Source organism: Pezoporus flaviventris, unplaced genomic scaffold (assembly GCF_033815535.1).
Source record: "Pezoporus flaviventris isolate CSIRO_AGI_PZ_B2104156 unplaced genomic scaffold, CSIRO_AGI_Pfla_v1 ptg000081l, whole genome shotgun sequence".
NCBI lineage: Eukaryota > Metazoa > Chordata > Aves > Psittaciformes > Psittacidae > Pezoporus > Pezoporus flaviventris.
Genome location: NW_026892629.1, coordinates 226154 through 251725, shown reverse-complemented (window position 1 = coordinate 251725; position 25572 = coordinate 226154). Strand labels below are relative to the sequence as shown.

Genomic DNA, 25572 nt, shown 5'->3' with positions numbered 1-25572 from the left:
ATATTGGGGGGGGGGGGAAAGTTAGCTTCTAACTTGGGAGATTTCCCTTGCTTTTCTTGCTGCTTCTGAATGGTAAAGAAGCAGAATGTCATGCAGGTAATTGCCCTAGACTGAGTGGATTGCCCTCAGGTGCTTGAAAAGGTCTAAGTCTATTGCAAAGCAAGACATTGTGATGAATAGGGAACAGAGGGCCTGTCAAAGAAGTAAATCAGTTAGTAAGTCAATGGAAATGGGTTTGATAAATGAATGCATGTCAATATTAAATCAATTGGTGGGAAACATTGTTATACTCTGGGGCAAGGATAAACACTTCAATAAAATAGAGGATAGCTGTTTCATTTGGGTTAAACTATGATTTTCTAGCCAAGCAATCAGCTCCTGTGATGACTAAAGTTTTTCATTTGTTTGCTTGCTTTTTGGCTTTACTTAGGGGGAAATACAGCTATCTCCGTTTTATGTGCTTCAAATAGACTTGCTTAAATCTCTACTGGCAGATAACTTGGCATGATGCTTATTCTGCAGTAATAACAGTGCAGTACCCCTAGCATATATACTAGTACTGCAATTTTGCTACTGAAATAAAAGCATTAGAAGCAAGTAGTAAATGTCATTTTGTTAGACTTCCTTTGTCCCACATAGCTTTAGTTATAATTAAAATTATCAGGTTTAGAATGATTATTTACATTGTTTATTGATGTAATTTACCAGTCAGTGTAAGGTGGAATATTATTATTTTACAATTAAGCTCTCTTATCTAACTCTGACTATCAATTTCTGATAGTTAAAAGTTGCTATAGTAGAATTCTATTTTATAGTTACAAGGGCAATTTAGTATTCATAAATGATAGTGAAAATTGCATGGCATACAGATGTCCAAAATATTCAGTAATATAATTCTGTTCTAATTCACATAGTTCTTTGCAATTGAAGTAAACTGTCCTCCACTCTGTTCGTGTGACAGCTTAGAAAAGTAAATCATGCACCCTCTAAATATTGAAATCAGTGAGATTTGTTACAATTTGAGAGTAAAATTTGCCCCCAAGACAGTGGACATTTTCACAGAAAGACAAATCTATGTGCCTTCGTATTCCTAATGGCGAGGAATTATATCAAGTATGGAAATAATGCGTGACTGTTTTCATTATCCTTTGTCTTTCATCTTACCACAGGAGGATTTTCTCTGCTTGTTTGTAACATCATCTCATTGATTAAAATAAAAACTGTAGGAACTTGCAGCTTTTTTCTTTCTATAATGTTTATTTACTGTGGTGTGCCGGATCAGCCCTCATCCCAATGGAATTCCTGCTGGTATTTCAGTATTTAAATTAAGTACCATTTATTTTTTTTAAAAAATGGCTAACATGATTTGAAGTGTGTATTTAAAGTGTTCATATGTCACATGGGAATTGACATTGCTAAATACTTTTAAAGCATTTCTATTCAGTATCTTACATTCCCCTCTTCTGGGGAAAGGCATACGATGATCATATGACTATTGTGTAAGACAGGTCATTAAAAAGGCAAAATGAAAAGAGAAGACATTTTATAAACTGATGCAGTAGTTGCGTGAACAGACACTTCTCTTTATCCCAGGAGTCATTTTAGTCATTTGTATTTGAGGCAGCGATAACCTATGAGACACTGCAAAGGGGCATGTAGCAGCTGTCTGTCAGTTAATACTGGCTGCAAGCGCTGTGAGTTTATGGTTGTTCCCTCTTTCTTACAGTCTTGGCTGTATTATGGAGAAACTATTATGAAGAAATGGAAATGCTATTGCATTTTGTAATGCTGTTCCGTGGTGTAGTGGTCAGTTTCCCATACATACCTGTTTGCTCTTCTTTGCCTGTGTGTTTTCATTAAGGTTCCTGATACCAGTATTCCATTATAGTCTTCCTGCTGCACAGAAGAACTTGATAGACTATTATTTGCTGTGGCTTTTTGTTTGCGGGTTATCTTTTATCTTTCATATGCTATCATTAAGTCAGTGAGTTGGGCAAATTACCGCAACTTATCCTTTTCAAACTCCCTTTTAATATCGCCTGTTTATTTTTAGTGTTGCTAGATTAAATGGTTCTGTAACTATATTTTTTCAGAGGCTACTTCAAGGATGCTAATTACATTGATAACAGGTGGGAATTCCCATGGGATTTTTTTCAAATGTGATCTCTGTTTCTTGTTCCTTTATGAAAGTGGAAAGTGTTGCCTATAGAAATACGGATATTGATCTAAAGCTGTGGAGAATATTAAAAACCCTCTGTTTTGTGTGATTGCCACTCTACGTAGCATTTAGTGGAGAACTCAGATTTTCTTTTGGTATGATTTGGGGGACTGCAGTGCAGCAGAACATTACATTACACAAAGCTCTATTATGTCATATGAATACACAGACATATTATCAAGAGGGTTTTTTTGATCCATTTAGATGTATATGGAAAGCACTTCAAATAACTAAGTAGAACCAGCTAAGGAAGTAATAAATATTAATAATAGTGCAGTATAGTAAACACAAAATGGGCTAATCATAGTCTGAAATAAAATATTGAAGTTGGATTTCCAAATTTTTAGTGTGCAGATGTTCATTCTGGCTCTAGAAGAGAACAGGAATTGCAGTCTGTAGCAGAAAGCAGCTTGTGCAGAGGATCCAATACTGTATCCTTTGTGATCCCAACTGGAAAGGACATTGTAAAGATATTGCAAGATGGATTCAGCCGGATTCACTGAAATATATTTGTGGGGCTCATCAGCTTTTTCTGTTTAGCTTTCCTCTTTCTTCTTCCCTTTGCCTTATGTCTTACATTTTGTGAATATGTATTATTGGTCATCTACTTGAGTAATTGTCAGTGTGGTTAACCCTTTCACTTTGTTACAGACTCTAAAGTGCATTATCAAATAATTTTCAAACCCAAAACATCCTGTAGTCATCTTCTGTGGAATCTTGTTATTTATTAAAATCTCTTAATCCTACACAACCAGGATTAAACTTCTGGTTTTATAATTCTAGGTTCAAGACTGCATCTAGATTAGACCTGGGACTTGCGATTCATAAAAGTTTCAGTTCTGTTGGAGTCAGTCACTGTGTTTGTAAAATGCCATTGGCACAAGCGGCATCACTTCTCATCAGACTAGTTGGGTTTAGGAAGTGCTTGAAGCAACATCACCACCCCCAATTCTCAATGCTCAGCAAACAGACTTCTCCTCAACAAAATACAGCACAGTGATCTCATAGCCCATCAGTGTGAGACTGAAGTTCTGCCTTAATTCTTCCAGAAGCTTCCTGCATCATTTTGGTCAACTTCTTTGGTTTTCCATTCCTTAGCTCTCCATTAGGAATATGTCTATAATAATTTTCCATACCTACAAGTATGTGTTTATATAACATGGTAAAAGGGTCCTGAGACCTTGTAAAGAGAAGAAGCACCACGAGGTCTGGACTTCTGTGTGTCTTTCATTTCACTCTCAGTTATGTTCTTTAGCCTGTTTGGAACAATCAGTTGAAACTCAAAGGTTTCCCAGCTTTCCTAATAGGGAGTATAAAAAATAGGAGATTGCTATTTTTCATGGATCTCAGTAAAGTTAATACAAAGTTTTATTAAAAAAAAAAAAGAAACAATCAAACTAACTGTGTTATTATGTAATTTTGAAGCATTGTAAATCAGAGTACCAGCAAGCATTAACTCCACAATAAGCATTGATTTCTTCTAAGTTCCTTCTGGTTTTTGTTTTTTTGTTCGGTGGTTTTGTTGTTGGGTTTTTTTGGTTGTTGGTTTGGTTGTTTTTTTTTTTGTAATAATGACATTTATAGAAGGATCTAAATATATTTGGATTTTTTTTTTGCTTTGTAGGTTGTGGACTGTGCTTGGGACGAGCTAGTCAAGATCTATACTCCATCGTGTCTGGCAGTTCCTGTCTAGAGAAAAAGTGAAGAACACACCAGGAAAATTTATTTCTTGACCCACAACCGGACTTGTGCTGAAGTGTCAACTGTGTCACTAATCTTAGTGTCTCTTTCTAAGTAAAACTCTGCTTGAATGGAGTGTTGTGCACTTAAGCTTGTGGAGATTTCAGGGCTTGGGTTACTGCACAGGAGCCAGCAAAAATGAAAGGCCGAAGAATGGCTGTAGCAGACACAAGCTGGTGTCTTTAAAGTAAAATCACACAATTTTGTGATCTGTCTGGCTAATGATGGGAGCAGAGGCCTGAATCTTCTTGATCCTTATGCAGATTAACTGGTATTTTGAGATAATGGCGCTGTGGAAAAGAAAAAAGTGGCTTTTCATGGTCAAGTACTGTAATGTCAACTGAGATTTGTATCACTCAGATGCATTTACATTTTTATGTTTTGCTGTGACTCACATTGTATTATTTTCTTGTGCAATATGAAGAATACTTTTGATAAAGAGTAAATGTCATAGTTTATAGCCAGCTGATTTGTTTGACCTTTGTGATGGCCGCTTAACAAAGATAGTAAAGATTATTTTCATACATTTTTTCTGTTAGATGTCCTTTAGTAAAACAATTGATGGGAAAAGATACTCTGATGATAGAGAAAACACTTAGGAAAAAATGAAATATATACAAAATAATTGGATCACAATCCTCAAGATTTAGAGATAGGACAACCATCTCCTCTATTAGACTTCTGCTTGCACTTTTAGAAAGTTTTCTCCAAGAGACAGAAGAGGCCATGTATTCAATTTTTCTGAACCTCTGACAGCCTGGCCAAACTGAGAGCTGATGTCCAGACCAGCTGAACCTACAGATTAACCGCATGACATAAGCATAGCAGATCCAGTGTGGCCAAGCTATTTTACTTAGAAGAATATGCGCAACATGTCATAGGTTAGTCGAGTACTTTGCATGCTTACTTTGACTCTTCAGCCCATGTGCTGGGATTTTCATTTGAGTTTTTCTGAGGTGATTAGAGACGTTCAGTTTCTGTGCTTCTCCAGTCTCCTTGAATACTCTTTCAGGATCCAGCTGTGATACTCCTGCAGTTCTCATGGGTATATGCTAGGCTTCTCTCCTCATTTCCTTCCTGCTATTTTTTTGTTTGTTTGTTTATTTGTTTGTTTTTAACCTGTCTGCTCTTACCCCTTATCAACAATCTTTACCATCAAAAGACGCTTTGCAGGTTGGGCGTTTACAGATCTTTGGTTAGGTTTTCATAGTCTCCTGTTAATGAATGCTGTATACTTCTGGGTTGCAGCACTCATATATCAAGCAATAGCAGACACTGCCAGATCTTCTGGATGCTTTGAAGAAAGGAAGAATAATTCAGCAGAACTAAGCCCTGCAAGTTGCAAGGAAAGAATGTGCCATCTTGGTGAAAGAGCCAGGGTACTAGCAGGTAGCCACAGGGAAATACACAAGTATTGATTTGGTGCTAGGACAAGACAGAAAGAAACCCTCTTCTGCAACATGAGAATTTAGATTCTGATAGGATCTTCTTATTTTCTTGGTCAGTGCAAACTGACTGCAGAATGCCATCTTCTGAAGCTGAATTAAAAACAAACAGTATTTTCTTTTTTGTGACAGTGTGTTGCACCAAATCCCAAAGGTTCACTGCACTTTAATTATGTTTGCTGAGGAGCGATGCAACAATAAAGCTCTATTCTGTACAGTTTTCAGCAATACAGTGGGCCATAAAATCTAATTTTAGGGATTAAAATTGATTATTCCAACTTGAATAGTTTCCCCACTCTTGTGCTTTACCTCCCTTGTCTGCTTAGACTGCAAGGTACTTGTCTGAATGAGTGGAACATTTTGATGCTGGGTATGTATTTTAGATGCATGTAGGGAGGAAAATGGTGCCATAGCCTGTCAGTTGCAAGGGCAAATTTAGAATACCTTGCACGGGGAGGGGGAAGGGAAAAAGAATGGAATTCTGAACACACGCACACATACACAACACATGGATTAAACCTTTCTTAACTGCCTCCTCTACCCTCATGTCCTGGTTAGCTTCAGTACTGAGGGTTGCAGCATCCGGATGCAATTCTCTTGAAAAATAAGTGCATCCAGAAAATGCACGTAGTAAATAAAAACTGTGGCCTTTGATCTTCCTATGTGATCTTGTCATGGACAGAATGTGCTGTAACATTTCTGCACTGTAACAGAAAAAACGATCTGGCAATAGTTGTTGCTGATTCTTAATTCTCAGGGAATGTTTGCTGTAATTGTTATAAAGAAATACTTTTGATTTTATGACCATAATACTAGCTTCTGAACTTCTTTTCATTTACTGAAATGGACCTTTAGCAGCAACAATCTTAAAAGACGTGTTCTACTTTTAAACTTGCTCCTGTGGAAGATTTTTTTTATGGAAGCCCATAGGTTTCTCTTCGGTTCATAAAACATATTGATTCATCATGTTCTAAAGGAGTGGATTTGCTGTTCTATAATGCTGTTGAATTAATTGCACACAGTGTTTTGGCTGCTCTCACGTTCACATCTCCAATTGCGAATCATTGATCAAAAAGTAACTGCCGTGAAAGATACTGACAGCATCTTATAGAGTATCATAATCATGATTTGTGTCTTGTATGAATACTGGGAGACAGTACTTTTAGAGACCATACCTCATGCAGCTTTGCCTACCTGTATGCCCCATCAGGTCAGCATTATGATAAAGAAAAGCTAGTTCAGATGATTCTTTTTGTCTGCTTGTGCACACTACATGTTAGTGATGAAGCAATCTCTTTCTTCTAGCCAAGTACGGTGCTCATCTCAAATTTTGCTGCACAGGCATGGGTGTACTAAGCCTCTCAGCAGTGCTGCACAGTTTTGAATGTGCTCAGGATCATGTGCTGGGGAATGGATGCAATTCTGCACAATGCTTTCTCTATATGGTTGCATTAGACCCTAATTAAAACAAACTGCCCATTTTATATGGATTGTTACAATTTTGATTTTAAAAAGCAATAGAAAAAGGATGCCCTCAGTAATTTGACATTAGTTTGCTCCATGTTTGTTTTTTTATACCTCACCCATGTCATTGTACCTAGGTGAAATGCAAATCTGAGCATAATTTACATTAAAGGATTAGAGTTAAGGCATCATAATCATCTCCTTACCCAGAGCTGTTACTGTCATCTGTGCCCCACTGCTAGGCCAAAATTCTGTTACAGTCAACTGAACTGAAATTCCATTGCTGTCTCTGGACACAAGAACAGCTAGAATGAGGGAAGTACCTTCACAGTGGTGTTACTTCAGATTACATCACCCTGTGACTTTATCCAGTGCCTTTTCAGTAAAGTCCAGGAGAACTAGTATTTTCTGAGTGTGGTGTGGTGGAGAGGCGGTGGGAGGCTAGAGCTGGGCCTGGCCTGGATCCACGTTGAGAAGGAGGTGGTTTGGCAAGACACACCACCTTCCCCTCACCTCCCCAAGGCCAAAATCAGGAGTACCACAAGGCATGTTGCAGGAGAGGCTGGTCTTGCAACACATGTGAGTTCCAAGAGAGGAGATGGTATTTGAGACATGGACGCCTGAGTTCCCAAATTTAATGTGGCCTCACCTTGAGTACTGTGCAGTTCTGGGCCCCACAATCTAAGAAGGACGTGAAGGTTCTTGAATGTGTCCATAGGTGAGTAACAAAGCTGGTAAAAGGGCTGGAAGGCATGTCCTGTGAGGAGCAGCTGAGGACTTTGGGTTTGTCTAGTTTGGAGGAAAGGAGGCTGAGGGGCAACCTCATTGCTCTCTACAGATTCCTGAGAAAGTGGAGAGGGAGGTGCTGATCTCCCTCAGATTCAGTGATAGAACACAAGGACACGGTTCAAAGCTATGCCAAGGGGAGATTTAGACTGGACGTTAGGAAGCATTTCTTCACTGAGAGGGTGATCAAACACTGGAACGGGCTTCCTAGAGAGGTGGTTGATGCCCTAGCTTGTCAGTGTTTAACAGGCATTTGGACAATGTCCTTAACAACATGGTTTAAACCTTTGGTCAGCCCTGAAGTGGTCAGGCAGTTGGATTAGGTGATCCCCTGGGAGGTGACCACTGACAATCTCATTTTGCCTGAAAACTTCTTAGTTTCAGTATATTCCCAACTTCTTGTGCATCACCAGCCCCCTTGCTGGTACAGCAGCATCAGAAGCTGAAAGTCCTTGACTTAGTTGTTGCTCAGCAGTGCTTACACTAAAACATTAATGTGTCACCAACATTATTCTCCTTCTGAATCCTAAACATGGTCCCGTACCAGCTGCTATGTATTCCAGACAAAACCAGGACAACTATCTAAGACAGGAATGGGCAGCATGATCATTTTAACATGTCTAAAAAAGGTTGTTCCTGAGAGTCATAAGATATGGCTTCTGTTCTTTGTTCTTCCACAGATTTTCTATTTGAACCTGGCTAAATCATGTAATCTGGTTTAGTATTTAAAAACTACATACAAGTAAGCAAGTAATGTTAACTTGTAAGCATTTGGTGGGACTACAGAAGTAATTTAATCGAGGTTTCTTTGACTTTTTAAAAGGCCAGTGTAGTGATAGGACAAGGGGTAATGGTTTTAAACTAAAAGAGGGAAGATTTAGATTAGGCATTAGGAAGAAGTTCATCCTAAGGAGGGTGGTGAGGCACTGGAACAGGTTGCCCAGAGAAGATGTGGATGCCCCATTCCTGAAAGTGTTCAAGGCTGGGCTGGATGGGGTTTTGAGCAACCTGGTCTAGTGGAAGGTGTCCCTGCCTGTGAAAGGGGGCTGGAACTAGATGATCTTGAAGGCCCCTTCCAACCCACACCAATCTATGATTCTGTGACCAGTTATGCTTTCTTCCCACCCTGAGTCAGCAAAGATTAAACTTTCAAGTATCCAAGTATCAAGTGACTTTTGTGACTGAGAAACTCGGTGTTACTCTCACTTTTTAAAAGGATGCATACATACAGAGGCTGGTTTTCTTGGGTATTTTTCAGTTTTAATATTTCAATGACTGGAGTTTTTAATGTAAGTACTCAAATATTATTAAAAATAAAGATTAGCATGTAAAAAGAAGATGAAAATATAACTGCCTTAGTAAGAACCAGAGAGAGAACCAAATGGAAAACAAGCTGTCACGGAAAATAATTAGGGCACACTTAAGAGTTAAAAGTGGAAAAGCCAATCTAAAATTTCAAATGTCAGGTGAATCTTCCCATAGATTCTGTAAAAACGAAGAAGAGAAAAGGTAAAGGAGGAAAAGAGAGACTGCAGTTTTGAGTCAGGTGAGTATTACAGTGGTCCTCAAGTAAGAGGGCAAGTAAGAGGGAGTGAGGAAGAGCAGCTTGATAAAAAAAAAAAAATAAATAAATTGAAGATTGGAAAATAAAAGGCAAGAAAGCTGGAGACAGCCTCTGATGTGAAACAATATTTACCTGGTTACACCTGCCAAAAAGCAGAAGGAAGCACTGCTGTGTCTGCAGCAGCCACAGGCAGTCTGCAGCAGCTGCTGGCCCCTGCAACAAGCAGGGCTGATGGCACCGACATGCAAAGTGGACTTGCACTCAGCTCCAGCCTTCTGGAAGCTGGCTGCAGGATAGATTCCAAACATTCCAAAGATCCCTTCTATCTCCATCCACATGTTTACCCCAAAGGCTGAAAACAAAAAGTTCTTTTAGGTTTTGCCTAGAGAACATAGATTTTTCTTGTGGCTTACCTTTAATTTCAATGGTACCCATGGTTTCCTTTCCCTCATTACCAGTTTTCATCTTCAAACACTCTTACCTTAATGTGTACCTCTGTTGTTTCATTTTAAAAACCTTGCCCTGCCTCCTTTCCCTGCCCATACCAGCTCCACTGCTAGTTCTAACCCTGGAAATACATAACACAACCCCTTTGGCGCACCTGATGCTTGTGACCATCAAGAGCCCCTTAGTGCACCCACCAATAACCCTGTCCATACACGGCTTCTCCTGGTTCTGAAGCAGAGCCCAGTGCTGCAGCTCCGGTAGGGCTTTCCGGACACTCCTTCATCCTAGTGTGGTTGTTTCATGTCCACTTACTCACGTGGCAGTCCTAATGCCTGCTCTGCTCTTGTTGAGAGCTGTTGGCATCAGCATCCCTTTCCAGCCACTGCTACACGTCTCACCTGAACACAGCAGTGTAATGACTGGGAAGAAGTACAGCTGGCTTTGGAAGCTGGGTACATCTAGTGACCTCTGGGAACTGAACCAAGTGAAATGTAACATGTTACATGCAACATGTTTTAGTGTGAGGTGTCCCTGCCCATGGCAGGGGGGTTGGAACTTAAGGTGCTTTCCAACCCTAACTATTCTAGGATTCTATGATTCTATGTTTCTGCAGAAATCTCACAGAAAGTACTTGGTGTGTTTTTGATACTGCCAAAATGTGTGCTGTTCTTGTCCTAAATTCCATACAAACCCACCAGAACTGGCAATCCTTGTCAGGATCAGGTCCACTCTTTTTACAGTAAGTCTTCCAGAACCAAGCAGCTGTTATCAACTGTGCCGTCCACCCCCGTCCCGTCCCGTCCCCCCCCCCCCCCCCCCGAGCTGGTTCTAACACCTTTCCTGTGGAGAGGGGGCAGACTGCCTTTGTTTAAAATAAAGAGTAATTTTCCTGTCTCCTACTGATGGGTGAAAGGTGATCTTACTGCTGAGAGAGACCTAACATGTATGACTTTACAAGGCTCAAGAATATAAGCCAGTTCTGAATAAAAGTATTGTTTTTCATTCCCTTACGGTGCCTGACACTGCAGGAGACTGGTAGAGGACTGACTGCTCAAGAAAATTGCTTTTTCATAGAGTTGAGGTGATCAGCTGCAGTCTCCTGTTAAAACCTTCATCTGGCAAGTCGAGAGTTTATTTGAACTTTAAGACATCTTTAAGACATCTCTTTCCAAGACTGTGTGGTTACCAAGTTTTAATGACTTTCCAAGGAAAGATCCCCTACTAGACACAGGTTCTCCCTGCCTCCTCATCAACGGTTCCACTCTCCGTCGTTCCCCGCCGGCGAAGAGACTCTCTTTGGCGAGCCGGGGAACGAGCCGGACCCCAAAGCGAAGCGCCGGGGGCTGCGGGAGGGATGCCGCTGGTAGGCTCGACAGATACTTTTACCTGGGAGGCAGTACGTTCTTGGGGAAAGAAAAGCGGTGCTGCCCTGTTTGTGCACGAGTTGAGGGGGGGGGCTTTGCACTGAGCTCCCCGCTCCGGGAGACATGGGGATTCCCAAGGGGCTCCCACGTTAGTTTCGGGCCGGTCGCGCCCTGCCGCGATGCGTTTGTGTCCCCCCTGCTGAAAGCACCGCTCTGCCCTGCGCTGCCGCCGGCCGGCTTCGGGAGAGCTTGCGGGAGCGGAGGGGCGCTCAGGCGGACACCGAGGGGCGAAAATGGGGGACAATACCGGGAGGGGGAGCACCTAAAGCGGCGGCGGAGACGCAGTGGAGATAGCGGGGAGGCACTCGGGGAGCTGCGGCGGAGAGGGGGCAGGAAGAGCGGGGAGGCGGGGGGACACGTCGGGGGCGGTGGCCGCCCTCCCGGGAGCGCGTACTGCCTCCGCCCGCCCCCCGCCTCCGCCCGTGCCCGTCCCCCGTCCCCCCCCCTCCCGCCGCCGCCGCCGCGGGTGGCCGGGCGGGCGGCAGTGCCGCGGGCCCCGGCGGCGGGGCCGTGCGCGGGGAGGATGGGCCGGTGGCGGGGCCGTGCGCGGGGCGTCGCGGTGGCGGTGGCGCACGGGCTGTGCTCGGGCTCACTGAACATCCTACTGAAGTTCCTGCTGGCCCGCTACCACTTCGCCTTCCTGACGCTGCTGCAGTGCCTCAGCAGCGCGGCGGCGGCGCTGGGGCTGGAAGCGCTGCGGCGGCGGGGGCTGGCGGCGCTGCCGCCCTTCGGGCCCCGCCTGGCGCGCCCCTTCGCCGCTGTGGCCGCCCTGGCCACGCTGCAGTCCACCCTCACCCTCTGGTCGCTGCGCGGCCTCAGCCTCCCCATGTACGTCGTCTTCAAGCGCTGCCTGCCCCTCGTCACCCTTCTCACCGGTGCCCTGGTGCTCCGCGACGGCATGCCCTCGCCCGGCGTCCTGGTCGCTGTCCTCATCACCACCTGCGGCGCCGCGCTAGCCGGTGAGTGCGATCGCTGCCGCGCCGAAGGGAGGGGACGGGGCGGGACGGGGCGTGCGGCCGCTCCGCGGGACGCCCGACGGCAGAGCCGGCTCTGCGCCGATGTCCCTCGCCGCTCCGGCTGGGCTCCGGGGCGGGACAGGGCGGGCAGCGGCAGCCCGGGGGAGAGGTGTGAGGGTGCGGGGGGTGTGCAGCCTTGCAGGGCAGTTGCATCCCCGCTGTGGCAGGCGCGACTTTACGGGGACCGTTGCGAGCAGGGGAACGCAGCCCCGGTGTGACAGGTACAACCCTACGGCTATAGGGGCGTCCTATGGGGGTCGGTGCAGTCTTCTAGGGTCAGTTGTAAACCTATCGGAGTCGGTGCAACCTTATTGCAGCCCTGCTAGGGAAGGTGCAGCCCCGTGGAGGGTGTTGCGGGCTTCGGGGAAGTGTGATGTTCTTACAGGGGTAGGTGTAATGTTCTGAGGGGCAATTGAGACCTCATGGGGGCATCTGCAGCCCTACTGGGGTAAGTGCAGTGTTACAGGGGCAGGTGCAAGCTTAGGGGTCGTCTGCGGGCCCCTAAGTGTTGATTTCCAGCCGAGGTGTAGGTGGGATGGGAGGCGAAGCTGGCTCTGTGTGGCTCGACAACACTCCTGGACCGGGGGCTGCCCCAGGATACAGGGCGCACATGTAAGGCAAGTAGTTTGATCTGCAAAGTAGCTTGACAGGGGGCTCAGCAGAGAGGCTCTCACCGCACACAGTTTGGCTTTGCGGGGGGGGGAGCAGGAGGGTCAGGGGGCTGGAGGGCATGTGTCCTGGCCAGCCAGAGCTGACATGCACCCACTCTGGCAAGAGGATGCCCAGGGTTGCTGTGTGCATGTGCAGCTTTGGCTGTGAATCTCTCACAGGGTCTTCAAAAAAGGGAGAACACAGTATGATTTTGGCAGTGGGATTCAGGGGGAGAGTTAAAGACATTCTTTAGGTTTGCAGCATGAAAAAAAAGACCACAAAAGGATGGACCTGTTGAGAGGTGAGTATGTCCAGCCTTGGGAAAAGCATGACAAATGCTAGGAGTTACATCAAGTGTGCTGATGCCTATTTCCTAAATCCCCCCCAGTCCAAAGCAGTGCTCTCTTTCTGTCTCACGTGCAAAAACCATGCTTGTTTCTTTCTGTCACTCTCCTGACAGGAGCTGGTGACCTGACCGGGGATGCCATGGGCTATGTGACAGGAGTGCTGGCCGTACTCATACATGCTGCCTACCTGGTGCTCATTCAGAAGACCAGTATAGATAGTGAATATGGACCCCTCACAGCTCAGTACGCCATTGCTGTTTCGGCCACCCCTTTTCTCATCATTTGCTCCTTTGCCAGCATGGATTCCATCAATGTCTGGTCCTTCCCAGGGTGGAAGGACCCTGCCATGGTATGCATCTTTATCGCTTGTGTCCTGATTAGCTGTGCCATGAACTTTACCACCCTTCACTGCACTTATATTAACTCGGCTGTGACCACCAGCTTTGTAGGGGTGGTGAAGAGCATAGCGACCATCACAGTGGGCATGGTGGCATTCAATGATGTGGAGCCCACAAAGTTATTTATAGCTGGTGTTGTGGTCAACACCTTGGGGTCTGTCATTTACTGTGTGGCCAAGTACATTGAGACCAGACGGCAGAGCAACTATGAGGACCTGGAGAAAGAAACTAGAGAAGAGGAGGGGAAAAGCCAGGCAGGGGACCAAGCACTGTTTGCAATGGAAGCAATTTCTCATGAGAAGGGGGCTGAAGAAGCAGCAGTGGAAGGATCAGCCACAGGGTGCAGCCAGAGTGGAGAGGAAGAGGACAGCACTGAGAAACCTGCCAAGGGACCAGTGATTGAGGAAAACGCCACGGGCACACAAGAAGTGAACAGGAGCTCACTGAAGGATGCCTATCTTGGAGTATGGAGGTTGGTGAGAGGTGCTAACTATATAAAGAAGGATTATTTGATAGAAAATGAAGAGCTACCAAACCCTTAAAAGGTGGGTTTGAGGACAGAAGTGGTTCTCTGTACAGGGGGAAAAGCAGAGCATACATTTCCACATCAATGCTGACAAATCCAAATCATGCAGGAAGACTTTACCTCATTGTCAAAAAGCAAAAGGTCAGAATTTGCTCATGCTTTGTCTTGCTTTCAGCTGCTTTCAGTACATCAATTTAGACCCACCACAGCTAAAGGTGCCAAGTCCTCTACTGCAGACACAGAGAGAGTTGGGTAATGGGAAGTCACAGGGTGCTTGCCCAGCAGCCTGGGCTGTGAGGGACATCAGTACCATGGAGTTAGTTGGCAGTGTCAGTGTCACAGCGGTGGCCTGTAGCTTAGCTTGTGTCTGGAGCCTCATGATTTTAACACCATTCGGAAGCTCTGTCAATGTGCTTCCCTATCTGTATCTGTCCAATTATAGGTACTCTACATAAACATATTCCTACAATATATAATCTTCTAGTAACTGTACCTTTATGTGGTCCTCTGTGTCCATACAATTGCAACAGAGCTAGAGGTTGTGCCATTTCAATTAGATTGGTGTAAAATCACCCTCTTGACTGAAGAATTGAAACTCCCTGATTCCATGGCTAGGCTGGGCCTTGGACCTGGTTTGCATTGGGTGGTTTGTGTCTTCAGTAAAAATACTTTTGTCTTGCGGTGGTGTACAGGAAAGCAGAACCAGATCTGAACTTCTGACAAGCTTTGGTTAGCAAAGGAAGGATGGTTTTCTATGAGCTTTAACTACATGTAGCATTGGGAATATTAGCTTGACCCAAATAAATGAGTTTGGAAATGCTGGTATATATTGATTTGGGAGGGCTATTAAAAAATGAGTGAGGAAGTGTGTGCCTTCTGCTATCCCTTCCTCATACCCTAAAGTCGGTTGAATCAGAGCCTGGACTGGAACCTGGCTGTCCTCTCCCTCTCTCAGAAGTAAAGGCTGATAGCAGAACTATGGACGCTGTCTGGGAACCTTTTGCAGGGCAAGTTTGCTATATCCTGGCCACATACTGGGACATGACTTTGAGCGTATCAGCCCTCACTGCCCTGCACTGTGCTGTCCAGTAAAAGAAAGCACAGGCAGGAGCTGCAGCATGCTCTAGCAAGATCCCTCAGACAAGTGGGTTGTGGGCAAGGATGCTTGGTGTGCTTGGCACCGAGACATCCATGGCTTTGGTGGGAGCTGCTCCTCAGACTGTGCCTTTAGGCTGCAAGGAGCAGAGCTGCCTCTGCACCATGGGCACTCGAGTGCTACTGAGGGAAGTGGGAACCAGGAAGCAGGTGCTCCAGCGAGGACTCGACTGGATATGCTAATATTTTGTACCACATACGGTTACCAGGAAAGACTGGGGAAATGGATGTTTGAGTATTTCTTAGCATGGGGATATCCTTTTGGTATGTGGGGATTCTTCAGTCAAACCTTTGCGCAGAACTAGGCAGAGAAGAGATTTGACTGAGTCTTCCTCATCTCAAAAGGGTGCCCCAGCCATCGGGCCATCTTGACCAGAGGCTGAAATAAGTTGCTACCATCTCCTGAAAAAATTAGCCAAGTTTGGTTTCATTATTATACATTATTTATTTTTATTATTATTTATTAAGCTACTGAACTGAAAATCAATTATCCCCACATCCCTAATTAATCAGTGCCTAATCCAGTGCTCTCTCAAGCCAAGCAGGCAGCATGAGCCTCACAGTGTGTTCAGCACAGAAATCCGAAATAAGCAGTTTACCCAGCAGGGAATATTTGCAAAACTGATCTCTGAGGGAGCTTTAGATTCTTGACAATAAGTGTGCAGGCAGAAACGCTGGTGTGACAGTATGTTTTTTGAGTGAGCACAGAAATCGAGTGGTCTGGCATCACCCATGAATTTTGGAAGAGAGGGCTATGGAGACAATTCAGGCTAAAAGCTGAGCTGGAGGACCGGGCATGGAGGTCTGTACGTCACGCATTATGTATACCTTATGTTTAAGAGTTAAGAGATACTGGCTGTATGCCAAAGTATGTTTACTTTCTGTTCAAGCTCCATATGGCATCTTTTTCAATAAAAGCACTATTTATTGTTCATAGGCTAATATAATAGGGGTTTTGTTAGCTTTTCAGGTGCATCCTAGACTACAGAAGTTTGTGCCTATGACTTATAGTTGATGTATCACTGAACTCATTATGATATTGAACTCCTTTGTAATCATACAGACAGCTGAAGAGAAGCCCACACTTCTGATCTGTCCCCACTGTGCTCAGTGTTCTCTCTCCACAGGAAATGTGGATCTTTTCACCATCTGGATGCCAGTCTTAGACCCCGTAGCGTACACTCCGTGTTTGTCATGTGCTGTAGAAAGCTCTCCCTGGATTCTTATTGCAGGACCTTTTCCTGGGGGAGTTCAGTGTTCTGTCACTTACTGTTGTTGAAGTAGTAGTAGAAACTTGTGGAAATTCAAACATTTTTGACTGTTAAAAAAGCTGCCGTTACGATGTTGTACATTTGCATGTATGTTTGAAATGTGGTTATATTGTATTCTGTTTATACCTGTAAATTCCTGAAATTAAAACAGGGATTTGGCAAATGCAATCCACTTTTTCAGTAATAGAGACTGTTGCACAGTAAAATAAAAACAGTGCCTCGTGCTGAGATATTTTAATAGCTTCAGTGGAAGACTGCAGAATGAAATGTGGGAATAAAACGCACTGCTTTCCAAAAGCCTTCTTGTTTTCTTATTGTTGCTATTTATTTTTGGTTCATTTATAGTTATTCTTGTGCCTTTATACCATCCAAGTTTTCTCAACATGTGACTGCACGCTATATATGCTGTCCTGGACAGAGGGACTGAAGATAGGCGAAGGAGCACAGGAATCTGAAGTTGCCGAGTCCTCTGTGCCTCTTGGAAGTTTCTGTGGTTCTCAGCAGTGATTTCTTTGGTTACATATATAAGGTGATTTAGTGCCACTAGTGTAACTGCTGTAACTTTAGAATAAATAAAAATAAGAAGATGCCACTAGTAATAGAAACATTATAAAATCATTGCATTATTAAAGGACTTAAAATTGATTTAGCTTTACAATATTAAGCATTTTTATTACCAGCTATGTCACATGGGCAACCTTAGGAGATGACTTAAGTGTTAAGTTTTACCTGTTTGCTTCTGATGAAAGCAATTATTCATTATTATGATTATGTGCCTGTGGCTCAAACTGGGTTGTGCCAGACACTGGGGCTGGTGATGATTGCAGAATTCATCTTATTGTTCCACACAAATGTGCCTGCAGGACACTTTAGAGAAAGCAACTGTCCTTGTTCCGGGGTAATGAATGAACCTGACGCACAATGACTGCTTGGAGAATAAACGTTAATTTCCATGTCAACGCAGCATCGAGTAACACCTGCTGTAGCACTACTATATACACATGCACACAAATACACATGCAACAGGAAAATGAAAGCCAGAATGGCTGTCTTTTCTAAAATACATTATTTTTTCAAATAAATAGAAGAGAGGTGAGATTATTTGGAGGCAGGGATAGTTAAAATTTCTAAGGATAAGTTAAAAAATTGTGCAAATCACTGACAATGATCCTGCATTTACCATCATTTCCAGGAGGAAAATGAAAAGCAACCTGCCACAAAACAGGTGAGGGTGAAAGAAATGTTACAGTTTATTAAGCAACACTCCACAGCGCTGTGTGTGCCTGGTGGTGGTTTATTGCCAGTGCTTAACAGCCTCCTGTAATTTGATTATGTGTGTTTGCTGCAGGCAAAGGCTTGATTAGGCAGAAAGGTGCAAGCCCTTCATCTCTGGTCTCTAAATTAACAACTGAACATTTTGCTGTTTGTCACGATTAAGCTTTAACACCACAGATTCCTGTCTCCTTGCCCTCTGTGCCTGCGTCCCGTATGATTTCACATACTCCTTTGAGGTTTCTTCTGTGTTTTTTTAACCTGAAGCCTCTAAGTGCAGTGCAGACAATCAACCCTGCCTCTCAATTAGCCATATTATTCATGCTTCAGTGGCTTGCTGGAGATTGTCAGGAAGCTTTTCACTTCAGCCTTGCTCCTGTCGGAAATTGCTGAGCGTGCACATGCCCTTATTTCTCTTCCCTTATTCCTACTGTATTTCCCAATTCGTGTTTCCAGTGTCCAGCCTGAAGACTTCTGCCAGTGTAGAAGGGCAGGGGGGAACGGACGAGCAGTATTTTGTATACCCAGATTGCTTCTTCCTACCTTTGTGCATGTTTTTGCACACCAGCTCCCTGCTTCTGAGCTCCCTTTATAGCTTAGCTGTGACTGCATACCAGGAGCTGGGCCAGGGCTGCGTACCAGGATCCTGCGGAGCTGGGCTGTGAGCAGGATCAACGCAGGAGCGAGGGCCATCCCTCTGCCAGCCAGGCAGTGCCGAAATCTCCTGCTCGTGCACACACACCAGTGTGGATATTTGTTATACATAAAACCAGAAGGATGTTTTTTCACAGTAAGAGCATTTTAAGTAATACAGCTACAAACCTGAAAACTGATGGCTGTCATTGCTGTTGAGCCAGGTTAATTTTTATTATAGGTGGAGACTAACAAAGCCAGTCACACTTTAATGCTACACACTATTTAACAGCAGACTGTGCCTGAAATGGAAGCCTGGGCAGAGAACATGAAAACACTGCTTAGAGGGATGGATGGATGGAGAAAATATGAGAGTTAAAAATTAGAATGGGTGGGGAAAATGTGATAGTTTGCAGAAAAACCAAAATGTTCCTACATGGAAAGAAGTAGTGACAGCATCAGAAACCCAGAGCCAAACAATGCAGTGAATCTGCGTGAATGCACTTGTATCTGGGGACCAGAAAAGCAAAATACATGAAGGAGAGAGGCAGAGTGAATGACCTGGCTTGGGGGAAGATGGGTAGATGTGCTCTTTGTGGTCCTGTGATTTTTTTCTTCCTGGACAGATGTAAGACATTCCGTGTACATTAATTTTGTTGATAAGTTTGTCCTTTATTAAATAAAAGCCATGTCAGTTCTCTCAAAATTATACCTTCTTTTTTAAATTTGGTGCTATTGATTTCTTTTCTGACAAACCAAGACAGATTTTGACCATTTTTTAAATAGAGTTCAGGATTTCTCTGAAAAAGAGCAATAATTGCTAAGGTCACAGACTGTTTCTTACCTGACATGGAGGTCAAATGAGAGAGGATAATGAGCTGGAACTGGTCATTTGACAATAAACCAGTCAGGTTTGCTGGCTGCTGTAAATATTGAGTATCCTCAATAAATCAAACCAGCTGCAGGGTGTTGTGTGTATCACCATTAACTCCTTGTGTAATGAATTGTCCTAGTTCTTTAAGTGAATTTTTGTTTTTCAGAGTACCTCTGTAAATCTGTCCTTATGGTCTGTCCAATTCCAAACCATGTATGCTTGGTTAAATGTTAAAATACGGATTTTGCCTTTAGATTATCAGACCAGTAGCCTACCTGGGATCTGAAAGGGAAAGAGTTTCCCTCTGTCAATTTGCCTTTTTGAATGAGTGAACATTCAGTGGCACAGAAAAGTTACAACGATTTTCGTTATTACAAACATATGGAAAGCGACTAAATGCATCCTCATTGCAATTTTACAGGAAAAAAAAAAGCATTTCCTCAAGCATAGTGGTTGATAGGTCACTGGTTCTGAGTATTTGCTGAACACCAGAAGGCTGATGCACACGCAGCACACCACAGCTGACAGTGCACAGTCACACAGTTGCTGTCCTGGGATTTACAAAATTTTCTAAACCAAAACATACTGGGATGCCTTTGCCTGGCATTGTGGAAGAACTTGCTTAACTTTGGAAAGTTGGGGTGCAGGTGTCTGTGGAGAGGTCCCCTCCAGAGAACATTTACTGTGAAGTCAGCAGCACATTTCAGGGATTCCTGAGGCAGGGTTGGACTTTCAAAATTGCTCAAATGTTTTATTTGGTTTTGGGGTTTTTTTGTTTTTAATTAATAATAGCTAAGCATGAGCAGAATGGTCTGTAATACCTGTGCTGCCTTCTGGGTGCTGAACTCTTCTGAACCACTTGAATGTTCCTTGATCAAAGCAGAGCTAATCACGCTGCATCCAAGTCTGTCATCCAACACAACCAGAGCAATTTCTTTTTCCATTTGGAGGATCTACTTAACAGTGAGTAAGTACATTTGTATACTCAAAAAGGCCTTTCATAGACTCAGCTTCTCCAAGTATTCAGTGCTACATTTCAGGAAAGATGCTAAGCAATAGCTAGCTACCAAAGAGCAGTCTTTTGGGTTATTTGCTATCCACACTTTAGACTTTTCCCAGTTTTATCTTCTGCAATGCCTTCCCTCAAAACCTGCAAATTTTAGTCTTGACTGAGCTTTGGTGCTGATTTGGCACCATTCTTTTTTTATTCTCTTTCTGCAGACTTCACCTCTGCCCGTCCCCCTGTGGCTGGTTAGGCAGGGCACAATGCGGTCCTTGGTCTGGCACTCACCCTGTGAATCCTCTTCTGGGAAATCAAAGCAGCAGCTAGCAGACAAAAAGCATCAGATCCTGTTCTCCTGGATGAAAACAAGGACATGCTGTTCTGTCACTGAGCTTCATTACAGATTTATACTGATTTATACTCATCATGACCAAGCAGAGTCAGCAAGGTCTTCAGAGCCAAGGAGGCTTCGCTGCATCCCTGCATTTAAAGCATGGGTTGAATCCAGAGATTATTTCTTGGTGGGACTCCTCTTGGTGATTGTATAGATATAACATGTTGGTGCGTAAATTGGCAAACTTTGAAGGCTCAGGCTGCTGTGTGAACACAGCTTCCTTGATGGCAATCCTAGAAGTCGCTGCAACACCTTCCTGGTTGCCATCACAGATGCTCTCATTCAGCAGTCTTTGCCCTTGTACCAAAATATTTAAATGTATTTTTATTTTGTGCCTCAACAGAGCCTTCATTCAGTAGGACACCAACATAAATGAAAACATCTTTTCACAGCTCAGTAGTGGCTGGTGTTTCACCTCCCCAACCCCAGGAGAGGGTTAGAAGTGCACGTGTGGGATTACTTCTTTATCTCATCTAGTGGAAGTCTGCTTGAGGAGCTGATGCTCACAGTTCTATCAATGTAAAGTCAAAAAAACACCCCCTCCACTCCAAACCTCACACTGCTGTGGCAGGACAGCCAATGGCAAAAGCACCTGATGTAGAAGGGAGTTTTTGCTGTTCCAGATGTGCCATTGGGTTATACAGCACAGCCGTGCCACTGGAGAAGGGCCACCAGCTACTAGGGCTGTGCCAGCACCTTTGAACAAGCACAGCTGTAACTGCAGAGGCTTTGGAGAGCATCTCTTGCCACTAATGCTGCACAGGTAAGTGTTCTTCTGTGGGGTTAGGGGTTTGCCCCTCTCACAGAGCACCTCAGAGTGAGCTGGCATACCGCAGCTTGATCACTCCCTCCCTCCACAGGGTAACAGGTCAGCTCAGGCATTCAGCGGCATTGCAGAGGGAAGGGAATAGGAAACATTTAACCTGTACCATCAAGCAGACTGTTACCAGAGCATATGTAGTTCCTTTATTACTTTTTTTCCCCGGTCACAGCTCCCTTTATGTTTTTGAAAGGAAAAATGCAAACCCACTAATAGTTCTTTTCGGAGAAAAGGTTTATTTAAGAAGCAAGTTCCTGCAGGCAATGCAGCACTGCTGAGCTTGCAAAATAATTCCATGTATGGTATGGATTAGGTTGGCAGCTTCCTTATTTGCATTGCATTCAAAGTGGCTGGGAAAACGAAGATGTAAAGGTGAGGACTGTAATAAAGAATGAGCTCTGTAAAGTGGCTTTGCTACAGCAAACCCTTAAACCCATTTTAGAACATCAGGGATTTAGCATAATTCTTGAGCTGACACACAAATCTGGCATCTTTGCAGTTAAGCCTCAGAATGAAAAATGCCATAAATGCGATTTCCTGCAAGACGAGGAGTAGCCAGCTGATTCCCAGGACACAGGCAGTACTGATATGCCCCTGCTATCAGTGCACTCTGCTGTGATGGGATATCTAATTAGGTAAGTGCATTTCCAGCATTAGGGTGCAGGAAGTCTGACTGTGGGTGGCTGCCAATAGAGGCACACAAGATCAATTTTGCAGATTCACACAGAAAACTGCTCTCATTTTAACTAAAATGCTAACCTGAAGTAATAATATAATAGTATTATAAGCTATGAAGAAAGAAGGAAAGACAAGAGAAGCAAAAAAACTGGTCTCACAGACACATTTCCAGAGATTTACAGTGCTGTTGCTCTGCATTTTTCAGTCAGAATAATAAATAAACATTTGAGTACTAACAAGATGGACACAGATAATTTAGATTATTTTAAATCCAGCATCACTATCTGATCCAAATATAGGCGCAAGGAGACCATGAGGTGCTTCAGCAGGAGCAGCCATCAGCATCTCAGTACACCACAGAACTTCTAGGAGCCTACAGCTGGCTGGAGCAGCTGCCATCCATGGCACACAGGGAGCTGGGAGGCTGGAAATAAATACTCTGCTGCCTCTTTCTGTCCGAGGGTGCCTTTGTGTATCTGAAAGTTAAAACTCCACAACCATTTCAGGTAGATGGTCCTGTTTGCTGCCCTCTTTCTTTCAGGGGCAAATCTGTCCACACCCACATATTGTTTTTGTAACAGTGCCTAAACTGGCATTCACACTGCAGTATTGGCAGTAAAGAAAGCAAGCAAGCCAGAAGTGTTAATTTCTCTTTTTTTTTACCACAGCCTTCAAACTAATCTAGTCATCTCTATTTCTGCTTAAAGACTGGTGAGGGTTTGAGTGAACTATTCACTTATGGTCTGATCATCCACCAGAGCTGACATTTTTGTTATATTTGCTGTGACAGGAGTTTCTGTGTTCCAGGGTTGGTGTGCACGTTTAAATAAAGCCCATTAGACTTGGACTATAGCCAGGCCTGCTGTAAGCAGAACTGCACCCTCTCTGTAATTGTACTGTCACTTGCTGTTGCAAGAGGAGGCACGAGTATTTGGGGATTTCACCCACTGATTTTTACTGTGTCTTAATTCTGCAGATTTGGTGAAATCGATGTGCTTCAAAAGAAGTAAGAGCCTGTTCTCTTCTGCTACACTGGCACAGTCCCATAATGCAAATTAAACTGATTGGGAAGAAGTTGGTTCAGGACAAATAGGTCCCTCGTGGGCTGTAAGCATCTCTCCTGGTCAGGAAACAGTAGACAGAAAGCTGCAGAGTTCTCTGCTGTGGCAGCAGGGAGGAGTGTAAAAAAGCTCCTGTGAGGGAATGTGATTTGGTATACCTGTCACAAGGGTTGCTGAAGGTTTCTGCCTTGTTACTATTTCCCATGTTGTGGAGCAGTTTCCTGTAGGAACCGTTGTCTACCTGCATTTAGGGATGTTGAATGGAGAGCTTCTACTGATTATTTTTTCCCTTGGTGCTACACAGTTTGCTGTTGTTTTGTCATTAGTTAAGGTTTTCACCATATTCCTTTTGTCCAACCACAAACGCTATTCTGGGAGGGAGATACCTGCTTCTTGAGTCCAGATTCAGTCTACAAGTTCTGGATCTGCTACTTGGCAAAATTCGTGGGTAGGAATGCCTGATGCAGGAAATGGGGAGTGGATGAACTCAGTGGGGGCTAAAAACTTCCTCCATCAATGGCAGATCCACTTGAGGAGATAACTGCCCTTGTCCTCCTTCCAACTATCCACTGACAGACTTCCTACTTCAGTAGCAGGCTGAAAAAACAGTGTGTGGGGCTGGGGGACTGAAAACATAGAAAAACTGTAAATTTTAATTTATTTTGTTATTAAATAGTTACCAAAATGAGTGATTGCTTATGCACTAAAATTAGCTTCCCTATCTGTATGGCAGCTATGCCTAGGCATCCTGATGTAACTCTACAGTGCTAGATATATCCTGTGAATTCCTGAACAGGTTAGACACTGGTAGAAGCAATGTAAGCATTAGACCCTGAGCTGCAAGCAACTTTGAATTTCCCAGCTTATGGTGATCAGCAAAAAATAAACCACACGTGGCTAAAAGGATGCAGACAGGATCTGTCTTGAATTGGCAGGAAGAAGATAATGATCGCATTTCTGCAACTCTAGAAATGTTTGTGATTACAGAAATCACAGAAATCTATGATTCCCATTAGATTTCAGATAAGTAAAGCTGTTTTGCATTAGCAACCAGCAAGCTCAGCAGATCAAGCCCAGCATGGGTTCATACAATAGCATTTGCTTTGGTTACTCAAGTGGTCCTCTGGGTCCATGTAGCTGCTAACTCTGTCTGAAACAGCAATGGGCTAAAACCACTAAGTAATGCAATCCATGGACTGCCTTTAAGGGCTTCTTTTCCACTTCTCTGATCCCCTCTAAGAAAGTCCAGCGGTACAGAATTGTTTACTGGTTGAATTAATTCTGACTTGGTGGTTTGGTACTTCAAAGGGAAGAGTAGGACATGGGAAAGCTAACAGACTAAATGCAGAGTTATATAATGCCATTTATATTGGCATTAATTGGAATTAATTAAATGACTGTTACTTGAAGATCTGAAATGGTTAATCTCTAATTTAGCTGAAAGTTACATTCTTGCACTCTATTGTTGTGCTGCATTTCATACTGTCACATCTTGGGCCCACCTCGCACTGTTAGCCCTTCTGCTCATGTCTACACTGCTAGTAGTGTAGAGTGATTGTGTCCATGTTATGTGACTATTCAGTGCCATCAAGGGCAGACTGGCCTTGTCCACATCTGGCCCTAGTTTTCTTTGGGTCCCGTTGCCCTCAGGGGTAACTATTATTTTCATTGTGGCTTTTTTCAAGAGAAGGCTGCATGGAGACCTCATAGCAGCTTACCAGTATCTGAAGGGGGCCTATAGGGATGCTGGGGAGGGACTCTTCATTAGGGACTGCAGTGATAGAACAAGGGGTAACAGGTTAAAACTTAAACAGGGGAAGTTTAGATTGGATATAAGGAGGAAATTCTTTCCTGTTAGGGTGGTGAGGCACTGGAATGGGTTGCCCAGGGAGGTTGTGAATGCTCCATCCCTGGCACTGTTCAAGACCAGGTTGGATGAGGCCTTGGGTGATATGATTTAGTGTGAGGTGTCCCTGGCCATGGCAGGGGGGCTGAAACTTGATGATCTTAAGGTCCTTTCCAACCCAAACTATTCTATGATTCTATGATTCTATGATTCTATGATATAATGTGAGGACTGTGCTGTAGCTCTGGATTCAAAACAAATAGAAATGCCCTTCACAGAGGAGGCATTAGACTGGTGGTGCTTGTTGCTGAAGGATGTAGTGGTAGCTTTACAACATGGATGCGTGGAAGAGAAGTCCACAGATGCTTAATAGATATAGAAAACCACACATAGATCAAGTTGAATCTGGGGGAGAATTCAGAGGATATACCGTGCACAGCCTCCTGTGTTCTTGTCACAGGCACCGGCTTATCTCCGAGGATGGGATACCAGGGAAGGTGGACCATTGGTTTGACCCAGTATGGTCATTTGTGTGTTTA

The 25572-nt window shown here is 43.9% G+C and overlaps 2 protein-coding genes across 2 annotated transcripts in view; both read left to right on the top strand.

The window, feature by feature from the left end:
- PEX7 (peroxisomal biogenesis factor 7) overlaps positions 1-6531 on the top strand; it is a 45316-nt gene extending 38785 nt beyond the window's left edge. The window contains exon 10 of the mRNA XM_061474944.1: positions 3843-6531. Within this exon, the coding sequence (XP_061330928.1) occupies positions 3843-3911 (69 nt within the window). The 3' untranslated portion in view covers positions 3912-6531. The remainder of the gene's footprint in view (positions 1-3842) is intronic.
- Positions 6532-11556: 5025 nt separating this feature from the next.
- On the top strand, positions 11557-16750 carry SLC35D3 (solute carrier family 35 member D3). Its single transcript, XM_061474891.1, has 2 exons — positions 11557-12047; positions 13216-16750. Exons 1-2 carry the CDS (start codon positions 11612-11614, stop codon positions 14040-14042), a joined length of 1263 nt encoding a protein of 420 aa, XP_061330875.1. The 5' UTR covers positions 11557-11611; the 3' UTR covers positions 14043-16750.
- Positions 16751-25572: the final 8822 nt, after the last annotated feature.